The following is a 12,687-nucleotide window of genomic DNA, read 5'->3' on the forward strand; positions in this document are numbered from 1 at the left end:
TTCCGAGTGAAAGCCATTTCTATATTGAAAAAAAGTCATTTGCTCAAATAAACATTTTTTTATTAAAAAACAGTTTGTAATAATGTATTTTTATCACTCAACCTGAATTATCAAAGAAGCAAAATAAAATAAAATGTTTTTTCATGTTTTGCTCATTTCAAACACAAGGTCATTCGAAGACTCAATTCAAACTAAAAACAAAGAAACACAGAAAACTATTTAAACATATAATCAAACGTCCCCTTAAAAGAAGATTAAAAGAAAAGAGTGCAAATAAACATTGTTAGTGCATAGAATGTCATCACATCTTCTTAACCCTTGTGCTATCTTAGCTGACCCCACCCTTACAATGACGTGTTCTCCCTACCATGACAAAGGTGGATAAAGGTGGAAAGATTTCATGTAATCCATGGACACCAGTGAAGATCACAAATCATTGAAGAAAAAAGGTTCAGAGCACTGTCTAGTGGGTCTGGATGACCCAACTCCCAATGGTAAAGTGCCTAGGATAGCACAAGGGTTAAACAAAAACAAAAAAGTGTTTTATCGCGTGAAACTGGGTACCAGCAAAACGTCTGTCCTGAGAGGCTTTAACACAGGCAGAGCGGTTTAAAGTCTAAATTCTCCAAGCAGAAATGAGTCAATACAAGGACCTGAGGACGGGCAGGTGTGGTTGTACTTCCTAGTCTCCTTCAGAAAGCTTCAGTGTTCTGGATGAGCCTCAAAAACACATTTACTGAGTCCAGAGAGCAAACTGTGGCAGCGATCTAACCGGCTGTAGATGAATAATTCTCTCTAGTATACACAGTGTACCTTTGATTTTGGTAACGTGTTTAAATGGTAACTTTATGGATTTAAATGACTGCCATGGTGTACTCAGGAGTGAGTTGGGTAAAAACAGCTGAGCACAGATTCTAGAAATCTAGAGGGAACCACATGGAGGCGAGGCGAGAGGTGAAGGAACTCAGCATGGAGATGGGCTCTTGGACAGATTTTTAGCGGACAAGTGTACAGTGTGTCAGCTCTAAGTGTCATTCTGTCTGCCTTTTTATTAACAAAGTAATAATAACATGGGCACTTTATCGTGAGAATCTTGTTTCAAACCCTTTGTAAAATGTATTTTGTTGCATCTACGAATGTAGACATGAAACAGTTAGAATTACACAACAATGTTAGTTTTGAATAATTTGTTAGCGGTAAACGTGACATTTTCAATGTTTCATGCTTTACTGCTTTAAAATTTGATGGAAAATAACAGCATGTGGAAAGAATGATTCAGTCCTGTGAACGCCTTTTAATGGTCGGGTAATTCAAAGCTCAACAGAGTCTCAGCAAACAAAACTAAAAGGTCTTTAACGACTAGGAACAAGGGTTGGACTGGAAAAAACAAGAAAAGCAGCTTTTATCCAAAGAAAGGCATTGAAAGACCCACAGAGTTCCTGCAGAATTATTCTAAAGGACCGCTTTAGTGAACCGTCTCAGTTTCCTCCCATGGCTCCCTCTTTGTCAAGTTCCAGCATCTGAACCTTTCACCTGCATCCTAATGTGGACCTGGCTCTTATTACCAAATGAATCAAACCTTTCTTGGATACACAAGAAGATTTTAACAGTGGCGGAATCGGTCAAAACCTGCACAGTACCTTTGAAAACATGGTAGAAATATCTACAGGTAACCTGATAGGGTCCCTGACAGACACCATCCAAATGTTTAGGTCTATGAAGAAAACAAGCCTAACTATACAAATGTAGTTATAGTTCAGGTTATTTGTTTAGCTAAATTTGAGTTATTTACAGCTTCTACCACCCTTTTTCTTTATGATCAATTTCAGAAAAAACAAATCGTTATTTTCCAAATTTCTTTCCCTTTACGCTTTAGAGACATGTTTGTGACAAACATTGAGGGGAAAAAAAAGGGTCTTATGCTATAAAAACGAAAATTTGTACTTTATTCTGACTTCAAAAACATTCATCTCAAAATATGTTAGACACCTCTATAAGCAAAGCTCCGATCCTAAGAGATTTCTTTTTTAATAATCTGATGGTAAGATCTATTCTAGGCGGAATCATCACAAACACTCAGGTGAAACGTGGATTCAGTTTATGAAAAGGGAAAACAAATCTTTGAAGAAAACTTGCAGACACATTAGGCAAAACGATGATGTTTATTCTGGTATAAAAAGTCAAAATCAGAAGTTCAGATGCAAACTAGACTTCAGTTCTTTACAGTGCAGCCCATTTGTTTTTTCACCTACAGTTAGTCCTATAATCATAAATCACTCAGTCTTATTTGTATTTAAATATAAATAAGTTGCTAATGTGAATAATTCATTGTCAAAGATTATTAGTTTCTGTTAGTGAACTGAACCATCTCATAAAAGAAGAAAGCTTTAAAATCAAGCATGTTGTCTGAATGCGTTTGTATTTGTTCTGATCCAAAAATTCACATTATCATGAAACCAAAAGAGTTTATGCAAACCAATCAAACAGCAGAAGCTTCCTGGTGTTTTAGTTTCTCCAGCATCTTCTTCAAAGAAAACCAGAACCTAGCCTGAGCTTTTTCACAGAAACACACAACTGCTACAGGTTAGTTGCAGTCACATCATCAATCAATGCTTCGGCTTTTTTTCTTCTTCCAACACTTCTGCAAAATTCCGTGTTGGTACAAAAACAGACACCAGGGGGTCAGCTTCTAACTCAAGAACAATCGGTGTCTAGATTGAAAACAAGTGGATGAGATCCTCTGAAGCTCCATTTAGCTGCTGTGGACCAGATTGACGAAGAGGAAGAGCGAGGCAAGAGAGATGGCGCCGGTCAGCACGGCCTTCACCAGCAGCACCGTCCAGCTGCCCAGCAGGAAAACGTGGACAAATAACCTGGAGGGTCAGAGGAGGGGGGGGGGGGGGGGGGGGGGGGTAACTGTGAGTTCGCTTTAAAGCAGAACAGCCGGAGCAGTCTGGTGTAAATCTCATGGCGGTTATGTTGCAAAACCAAAACACACAAACTTTCTATTTTCACTTGTGTGATTGTATCAGAGGAAAGAGAGTGGATCAGCCTGAACTGTCTTAGTATGAAGCAACTCTGCCACTCCTGCAAATAGTTTCAGGCAGTGTTGGGACATGTCAAGAAGACAGTAGTACGTTGCAAGAGTGGAACCCGCTTTCATTCATCGGAAAGGAACCGGGATCCACTTCCGCTATTAATGGCTTTAAAAATGTAACAAATTAGTAAAACGTGGTGTTGTTCCTTTACAGACGGACATCTCAGGTATTTAACCTATAATCTGTCTTTGTTTATGTGAGTCCATGCAATGTCACTGATCAGTCTGCAGCTTACTTTTTTCTCAATCCCCAATTTAAAACTCGTCACTTCAGTCCGGAGTTTGGTTAATTTTTATTCAAACTAAACTAAAAACATTTAAGAAATATACATCTATCAATGAAAAGTGTTCTTTATCAACATTTAAAAAGGTTCTCACATCTGACTTTTATTACACAGTTGCATTTCTTAAATGTAACTTGTGTTTTACTTCTTATCTGTGCATAAATTTAAAACAAGACACAAACAGGAACTGCAGGTCTCAGCGTTGCAATGATGTTGCAGCGCCCTCTTGTGGCTCATCAAGTTACAATCAAGCACAACTAATCTTTTAATCCCTCTTTGTTTCGGTAATGCCTGAAAGATTTTAGTGATGACATGCAAATATATTCTGAAAATATGGAGCTAAACCAGGAGAAAGATGAAAAAAGAGGGTTTACAAAATAATTTGGTTTTAAAACAAAACAATGTACAACTTTCTAGTGTTTTTGGTGACATGCATGTCTGCCTAAGAGGTAATGGCATCAATGACTTACTCCATCAAAAAGGCCTTGTAGACACACAGAGCCACCAGGACAGTAACAGGCAACCGGAAGCTCTTTGGAAGATCATAGCGTGTAAACATCCACACTGCAGCTGCCATGGTAATGTAATGGGCCTGTGCACACACAAACACACACACACACACACCCCACCCACACACACACACACACACACAGACAGAAATAGTTAAGATAAATGTGAATATTCACAGAATAAACTGTCATACTTGACTGAAACCAAGAAACATATGACAAAGAACCAATAATACTAAAGAGGCTGTTAAATAATTTTACCATTAAGGCTCATTGAAGTCTTTTCGTGTGATGTCATTAGAATACAAAGTGGTTATGAAGAGAAGAGGTGGCATAACGCCTGCTTACCAAACTTATGTTAGAGTCAAAGCTCATCTGGATGTACTTCCAGTCAAACTCAATGCCTCTGGCTCCGACCCACAAAGGAAGACACCTGTAAAAGCATGTGAAACAAAAAGCAATGTCCGCTTTTCACATTTTTTTCTTTAGGTAAAGTCACCATTTTTAAAGTTGAATTTGCAGGAGGAAACTTTACTGCCAACCTTGACATCACAAGTTCTGCTGTTGCCCAGCCCATGGCAGCCACCATGATCTTGTACTCTCCTTTTCCAGCATTGCGGGACATTACCAGATGGAGACCCAACAAGTCTGCCAGGTCTACTGTTGCCTTCATGAACTCCTGGAGAAAAACACACACCGGTCAGCATGCACACTGCAGCCATGATCTTCCTCTTTAGGCTTTCCTTGCAGACTAAAAACCTGAGTCATCTGTAATAAATTATTCTTTTAAATACATATTTATAGAATTGCTGGAAGTTTGAGGTTCAGAGAGAAGACAGATCAACTCTGTCAGCAGTTATGGGAAAATCATACAAGATCATTCCTGATCCCCCCTTCCTTCATGTCTAGATCCCGCCACATGTTCAAATGAATCTCTGCCGTTCTTTCCACCTTTAAGATTCCTGATGTTTTTGTGTCATCTAAAAGATAAAATAGATTTATTAGTTATTCTTCCTTTATTTATCAGAGGTTCACTCTTACAATACATCCCTAACTTTCTGCTCTAAGTTCAAGAAGATCTGGTTTGTTATCATCAATGTCAGGGTGTCAAACTCCAGGCCTCGAAGGCCGGCCTCCTGCTGGTTAGAAATCCTACATTATCTGCTCCAGATTATCCCAGTCAAGTGTGTTTAGTTAATAAGGAGCTTCAACGGCAAGTTGGTTATATTGTCATTTAAAACTGAAATCCCCAAAAGTAACAGAGACTATCAATAAAAAGAATTCAAAACAAAATCTTCAAAGACGTACCCCAACAAAGTCATACACTCCTGCTCCTCCTTCCCATGTAGGAAAAAATGTGGCAAGAAAAAGCATCTACAAAACAAAAGTCAACAACAAAAGCATTTATCGTTCCAGAACATACATCTTTTGTATTTTTGTGTGAAATCTAAAAGATAGTACGAGCCTTTTTTATTTCTTACTTTGCAGAGTTGGACAAACAAGTAAGTTGCACCAGCTTGGACGCATCTCCAGAAGGCGTTATACTCCGAGCTAAGCATTCAAAACACAAACTAAGAATTATAATTCGTTCATGACAGGTTGTTTGGAAAATTAAGCACAAAAATGCAACAAAAATAATTACACAAAACTTCCATGTAATATATGTAGTGAAGCTCTTTCATTCAAAGTGCACAACACAAAACAGAACTAAGTGGATTATACAAACCATCTTCCAAAACCTGACAGTGCTAAGAAGATTATTACCAAAGAATGAACAGCTCACAGCCATTTTTTACTGCTGGGCTGTCATTAAACAAGGGACAAAAAACAACTACACTTTCCTTTCATTTACCACTGGATGGTTTGTTTGCAGTGAAATAGGTGTGATCACAAATAATCACATTTATACTCACAGGCCACTGCACTTGTATGTTATAAAGTAGGGAAAGTAAGCCAGGGCGAAGCAGTTTCCAAAGTGAAAAAGTGTCATGATGACTCTGGTCACCAAACTGGAAAAAGCACAAAAACCACTTCATTTATTTTACAAAGTCGAATTCATTTCAACTACTTTTCATTGTATGATTTACTTAAGTAAATTAAAAAAAACGTATACAATTTAGTGAAGATTATATTTGTCTGATTACTAAAAAAAAAATAAAAAAAACATTGCACAAAATGTTGACAAATTAAACGTCTAAGTCTTGGATCCAAAGCAAATGTGTATACAAAAGGGATTGTAAATATTTTTAATTTATGGGTTACTAATTCTGTATCAGAATGGAATGTATCGCTGTAATGTTTAATTACATCTAAAAAAAATGTAAGCAATGAATTACAAACAATCTGGACGCCCGAAGGTTAAGCTACTATGCTAACAGGGGGAAAAGCTAACGCTTTTTTTTCATCAGAGAAGAATGAACTTAAGTCAATTTAATTAAACTAGCCTATATGACGTACATTTAAAATAAACGAACATATAAAATTAAACTTACAGAACTGAGGGGGTAAAAGGGGAAAAACGCTGCCTCGTCTCGACACTTGACAGCGAACGGAAACGACCGTGGTCACTTTGAAATGTGTCCGACTACAAACTCTCCCCGAACAACATGTTCCGCGTAAAATGTTTTTCTGTGCTGTTATGTTATTGTTTGTTTGACGTTTGTAACTTTTTTTTTCCATTTTACATCCAGAACTACAGTGCCAAAATAGATTTCAAGTTGTGTTTAATTTTTCCTAAAACATTTTAGAAATATTGAACTCAATTTACAGATTACTTAATCAGTCACGTTGTGAATTTTCAATGGGAAAGTCAGATAATAAGCATTTTAAATTATTTTACGATTTGAAATAAATGATGCAGATAGACAGCAAATAAATTGTGCTTTATTGATTCTCATTCCTTCATTTTCTATTCTGTTTTGTCCCTTTTGGGGTCGCCGGCCACTTTTTGGGCGAAGACAGGGGACGCCCTGGACAGGTCGCCAGTCTGTCGCAGGGTAGAATGTCCACAATCAGACACCCATACATACGTACACCTATGGACAATTTAGCGTTGCCACACAGAAACTCCACACAGAAAGGTCCCCATTGATGTTGTTTTTCACAACCCCCAGCCGGGACTTGATTCTGAACATGCAAAAAAAAAAGGTAAATAAAAAAGTAAAAAAAGGTTAAAATAACAATTTTAATAATTTTTTTCAGGAAGAACAAAGCAGCACAGTAAACAATTAAAAATTTGAAATAAAATCCCAGGATTTGGTTTAACAACAGAGTCTGTAATGGAATCATAAAAAATATCTTCAGTCAGAAGTCCTTGAGGTTCTCCAGCGGCGGCCAGTGAGGCCTCTGTATGAAAGTCTGGAGCAGGTGGAGGCAGCTTCACCTGTTCATCCTGGCTAGAGATGGAGGCTGTAACGGAAACAGAAAGATGCAGGTGAAGTCGCAGTAGAAGCTGCTTTAGAGGTGCTGGCTGCTCTGCTGGTTTACTGGAAGACTCACACACAGGAAGATCAGCTGTCAATGGAGAGGACAGAATTGAGAGACAGTCTGGCTCTGAATTGGATGACAGTGCTGGTATAGCCTGGTTTTTTGTCAGGTGTTCCTGGTCTTGGGGCCAAAACACCATCTCGTGTTGCGGCTCTGTCGGAGCAGCATCATTTCCCTCAGCCTGGCAGGCAACCCTGTGATAGTTCCCTTGAGGATGTTGTATGATGTGGTTTTACTTTAGGATTTTAAAAATATAAAAACTTTGACTTAAAAAGTAATACATCTAAGTAAGATATCTGCAACTTAACAATACCCTTATCTTCAGACTTGTGTCCATTTTCAGGACAATAGTTCCTGCTGTTTGCCTGCAACTTACTGCTCTTCGAGCATCTGCTGAGTCTTCTCGATCAGTAGATCCCCCATGTCTTCAGGTGAGAGCAGCTAATTCTGCTGCAGCCTGTCTATCTCAACCTCAGCAAACCTAAAAATGATAAGGAAGATTACACGTGATCTTGCTTAATTGAAGAGAGAAGTTGTTCTCATTCAGCCTCTTGATGTCACACGAAAACCATTTGACACATCAAAATAGGAAGACTTGCTGAACAGCAGGTCTGCCAGGTCCACAATTGTGGGTCAAACAATGATGGTGAAACAAAATACTAATAAGAATAGCAGTAAAAACCGCATCTCTTTTCAGGTACCAAACAGAATAAAAACAGAATGCCTTCATGTAACCATGGAAACAGAATTTTGTTTGAGCAAGGCCGGATATTGGTACAGGCAAAGGGGGACAATGCCCCCTACTTTGTAACTGCTCCCCAAAATGTGATGCATTGCAAAAATCCACAATAATCAGCTTAGTAGCTTTGTGATAGACGTCCACCCTGAGACTGGAAGGTCATGAGTTCAAATCCAGGCCGAGTCATACCAAAGTCTTTAAAAATTAGAACTCAATGCCTCTCTGCTTGACACTCACCATCAAGGGGTGCGATTTGGGCGGGCTCCCGAGTGTGGCAGTGCCCGTAGCTCATTTGGTCCTTAAATTTAACTTGATTAAAGAGATAAAAAATTACCAGGAAAACGAAAAAACAAAAAATTCTGGTCCAAGCCGGTATTTGCAGAAAGTAGTGTCAATAAGAGACTTCCTGATTTATTTATTTTTGTTGATTTTATTGATTTATTTCAAGCATTGTAATCAAAGCAATAAAGAATTTACACATTTATCAAACTCATTACAGAAATGATGAAATGCATAGATTAAAAAGGCAGAAAACAAAACGAAAATGTCACTTAAATCACATTTGCTTAATTAAATACAGTGATCATTAACTGAAGTATAAGTAGAGTTTGTTTTATTGCTTGAAAAGGAGTGGGAAGAAGCAAGCTTATATAATCCCACCCCTACTGAGTTCATTCATTTGATAGTTTAACAGTGTTTTTAAATCCGATTCTGATCAGATAGATTCTCTTGACTAACAAAATCCGGTGCCTAGTAATGATTGATGATCTTCAGAAAACATTCATTCATGATTTCAGTAAACAGTAACGGTACCGATATGTAATAATTGATTATCATTAGAACACATAACATTAAACCAGAAATTATTGTTACACATTACAGATCAATCACTTCAACATTAACTTCATAATACATATCAAATAGGAGAAGATAGATATTGACGGGATAACTGATACAATGACAGCTTACTTTACGAAGCATTTTAGGGCCTTGGAGGGCTTGACACCCCAAACTCTCAGAACACCCCCCACACCCTCCACACCCCCGGGAATCAACCCGCACGCCATAGTGGGGCTGGCTAAATCCAGACCTGCTTCTGGGCAATGTTTATTCAGAAAATTGTAATAAATGGGTTAATGTCTTAACCCTAAGCATTTATTCAAAAAGCCATTAAAAATGATTAAAATTGTAAGTTTAAAGCTGACCCATCAGACATAATATGTTCAGAGCCTCTTTAAGTCTCAGTATTTTTACTAGAGTCAACATTAAACAAATACGAATGAAATGCATACAAACACAGCAGGTAATGTCCATTTTTCATGACTTTTTGTATATAATTAAACTGCAAATTTTACATTTTTTTGCAACTAATTTTCTTGTAGGAAATGTCTGGTGAAAGGGTAAATGTAAGTTGAATTATACAAATGTAATAATGTCACAATCAAATGTTATAAAACATGAGGAAAACACCTTTTGAGATTTAATTCAAATATGCAATTTGACCACTTTACAAAAAAAAAAACAAGGTCATCTTATTACATTGTGTCAGGAAATCAAAAATTAAAAAGGATAAATAAATTGGTTTTAAAGAAATGTTCTGACTTCTAAAACGACATACATTAAATATGTAAGCAAATAATCTTACCTAAATTTCATTTAAATGCCTTTTGTTCCTTTGTTTAAATCAAACTCATTTGTTTGGCTCCTTAAGAAAACAGAAAGTAAATAACATGAATGCATATTCAAATGTCATGCCACAGTTTTGTTTTGTCTTGTAGCTTAAAGTTTACAAAGTTCTTAGAACAACCTATTTTTTAATAGCAATCTTCATCAAACAAAAGTCCCCAATCCTTAATCAGTAGCTAACATGCACCATTGGTAAATAAATATTTCAGTGCACCTAAATAAATTAAATCTACATTTGCAATTTTTTTGCCCAATTTCCATTTAGACTTCTAAATCACTTCCTGTTGCACAGAAACTTTGATTACATTACAGGTCATCCTCTTTCTCATGCGTTTCCCTGGAGGTTTAATCCCCTACTGTAGTTCTAGAACATATGAAATTTTTTCTCTCAGAGCAGTCAACGATCATCCATTCATCAATGCCGTTTTTGGACACAGCGCCGCAGAATTTCCACTGGGCCGGGCACTTGGGCAGCATCTCCTGCTGGTTGACTGTGCTTCCATCTGACCAAAACCAATCTTCTCCCAGGAAGCGCAGACCTGTCCAAACCTAAAGAGCACACAAGGGAATTTTACACATAACAGGGGGAAAAACTGCTTTCTGACAAATAAAGTTCAAACTTGAAATCATTTTAGAGGTTTTATTTTCTGTTGAAAGAAAGTGAATGAACTCTCCAACCTGATCCGTGGTGGCTTTGTAGATCCTGTCTCTGATGTAGCCAAGACTTTGCGATGTCGACAAACTCAGGAGGTCATACTTAAAATAGGATGTTGACAAGCTCCTGCAGTGGTTCAGAGCATCCTCCCAAGTTTTCTTCTCAGTTATAAACAGCAGATTATCGCCATAGCAGACAAAAGGACGTTCTGAAGAGCACACTTTGTTCTCCCAATTGTTAGTTTTAGTTAAAGTGCCACACTTTGCATTAAGCACCTGTCCAACAACCAGCTGTTGTAACCATTTATTACTCTGTGAGACATCATCTCCCGTGAGACCTACACCAGTTCTGAGACAAAAATTAAAAAGATCAGGAGCTTCTTAGGAGTATTTTTTCACACCACAATTCCCAGATACTTACCTTACATCAATCCATCTCCAAGCCAAATCCAGATCTTGATGTAGACCTATCCAGACGTCATTCACCTTTTTTTTTTCTAGCCAGTCAGCGAGGTCATCTAGATTTACAGTGTTCGAGGAAACCATGTCAATGTAATTGTATTGGCAGTATTGCCTTGCATCATCCCAGCTCTTTTCATTTCCAGGCATGTAAACTGTTATTTCCAATTTTGCTTCTAAGTGGAACACAGTTGCCAGAAAACAACAGAGAATGAGCCCTGGGCTGCTCTTCTTCTCCATGTCAAACAGTGTCGTCACCTTAGATCAAATGTGACTGAATGAGAGTCATCTCTGTGCTTTTATAGCAGCAGGGAAGTCAGTGACAGATGGACACACCTCACCCCATCCACCTGACCAGTGGTGGTTCTCCACAAGTGCTGTTGGTCTAAAGAGGGGCATAGTCACTATGACTGCAACATTTTTTAAGGTTTGTTAGTAAAAAAGAAACATTTTAATACACTTATTTTCAGCCTGGAAACGCTCCAATATCAGCAAACTGAAACAAAACGTGAAGCATAATATACCGTACCTTATTAAAAGAAATATTTCATGATGTTCTTTAAATGAGAAGATGTAAATACAGAAAAATGATACATCTCTGTGTCAAGTTTTTAATTATTCTATTAAGAAACCTCTCAACTTGGTCCTTTTCTCCAAAACATGTTCTCCTTACCTTCAAGAAAACCCCATGCTATTATTTACCAGCTCAAAAAAACTCAAGTATAACAAATGCTGGTTGAAAGAGCACATTATCTGTCTAAGCTGTTAAGCAACAAAAGTTGTCTGGACTTTTAAAGGCTTCAAACTGATAAAGTAAAAACTTGAACAGAAGCAATGGAAGTACAAATAAAAAAAGATTTTCCCAACCTTTTTTGCAGACACACCTGTTGATAATCAGGTTATTAACTAATTAGCTGCACCTGGCTGCTGAGTCTTTGAGTTCCACGAAATGATTCTTTCATTTTCAATTTTATTCAATTATGCATTGTTTATTTCACAACAAAAATGATTTTTAAGCAAAAATGTATACAAAACAAACATTCTATTCTGGACAGTTGAAAATTGTTGTCTTTTGTGTTAGTCTTTGCAGATTTCAGAATCCTGTCTTCTCAAGACTTTTCTCTAAAGCTTATTTAATTTTCTGTCTAGTCCTGCTGCTGTTTTTTTTTCTAAAAAAGATAAAAGAGTTTAACGTTGTCTGAGCATTTTGGCTTTCTTTGCATTAACTAATGTAAGAAAAAAAATCAGAAATTATGTTTTGTCCTCCAGTAAAAAGTTCTTTAAATGTAACTAAATGTTGACAAGGAAACAAAGAAAAGCAAATCGAAGTAAACACTTTTTGCAGTCTTTTGTGTACAAGCTGTTCTTCAGTTTTGATTCAAATGTTCAGTCAAATCAGCTTTTAGGTTTGGATGTAGAAATCAAACTACAGGTAAATGACCAGATTTGAATCTGGAACGAAGACTTGTTTTTTTTGTTCTATCTTTACTCCTCTGCCTTATCTAAAGATTCAAAGCGTTGTTTCAAACCCAGCCAGCCAGACATGCTCATGTTTTGCTATTATCACAAGCCACTACACACCTTTTTGCTGAGGCGCAGACACATCGGTGCATCTTTATTGAAGGGACAACTTTAATTGCAAAGGCGTTGTTGCATGACCTCATATGAAAATCCAAACAAATCAAGTCAGAGATTAGTAAAAGAACTGTGGATAAGTAAAGTCTGTCCAATACTCAGGTGCAATATCCAGATGTTTGAAGGATGTGCATTTAT

General features: G+C 37.4%; 2 protein-coding genes and 1 long non-coding RNA gene across 4 annotated transcripts; all 3 read right to left on the reverse strand.

Moving 5' to 3' along the window:
* Positions 1 to 2,143: 2,143 nt before the first annotated feature.
* Positions 2,144 to 6,496, reverse strand: tmem147 (transmembrane protein 147). The gene is made up of 8 exons (XM_004077780.5): positions 6,383 to 6,496; positions 5,804 to 5,899; positions 5,372 to 5,441; positions 5,199 to 5,264; positions 4,433 to 4,569; positions 4,239 to 4,323; positions 3,852 to 3,973; positions 2,144 to 2,873 (listed from the first exon to the last, which is right to left on the reverse strand). The coding sequence occupies exons 2-8, from the start codon at positions 5,878 to 5,880 to the stop codon at positions 2,753 to 2,755; spliced, it is 678 nt and encodes a 225-aa protein (XP_004077828.1). The 5' UTR covers positions 5,881 to 5,899; positions 6,383 to 6,496; the 3' UTR covers positions 2,144 to 2,752.
* Positions 6,497 to 7,055: 559 nt separating this feature from the next.
* On the reverse strand, positions 7,056 to 8,087 carry LOC110016763 (uncharacterized). Its single transcript, XR_002292109.3, has 3 exons — positions 7,753 to 8,087; positions 7,389 to 7,583; positions 7,056 to 7,298 (listed from the first exon to the last, which is right to left on the reverse strand). It is a non-coding gene; the product is annotated as an uncharacterized LOC110016763 (long non-coding RNA).
* Positions 8,088 to 9,348: 1,261 nt separating this feature from the next.
* On the reverse strand, positions 9,349 to 11,737 carry LOC101171029 (secretory phospholipase A2 receptor-like). Of its 2 annotated transcripts, none has more exons than XM_078932960.1 (4): positions 11,588 to 11,737; positions 10,877 to 11,410; positions 10,480 to 10,804; positions 9,349 to 10,350 (listed from the first exon to the last, which is right to left on the reverse strand). In XM_078932960.1, the coding sequence occupies exons 2-4, from the start codon at positions 11,152 to 11,154 to the stop codon at positions 10,147 to 10,149; spliced, it is 807 nt and encodes a 268-aa protein (XP_078789086.1). In that variant the 5' UTR covers positions 11,155 to 11,410; positions 11,588 to 11,737; the 3' UTR covers positions 9,349 to 10,146. The 2 variants fall into 2 exon arrangements, with proteins under 2 accessions (XP_078789086.1, XP_004078098.2); XM_004078050.4 differs by having other exon boundaries at positions 10,877 to 11,299; positions 11,588 to 11,724.
* Positions 11,738 to 12,687: the final 950 nt, after the last annotated feature.

The sequence above is a fragment of the Oryzias latipes genome, chromosome 16 (assembly GCF_053564925.1).
Source record: "Oryzias latipes strain Hd-rR chromosome 16, Olatipes_Hd-rR_3.1".
Taxonomy (NCBI): domain Eukaryota; kingdom Metazoa; phylum Chordata; class Actinopteri; order Beloniformes; family Adrianichthyidae; genus Oryzias; species Oryzias latipes.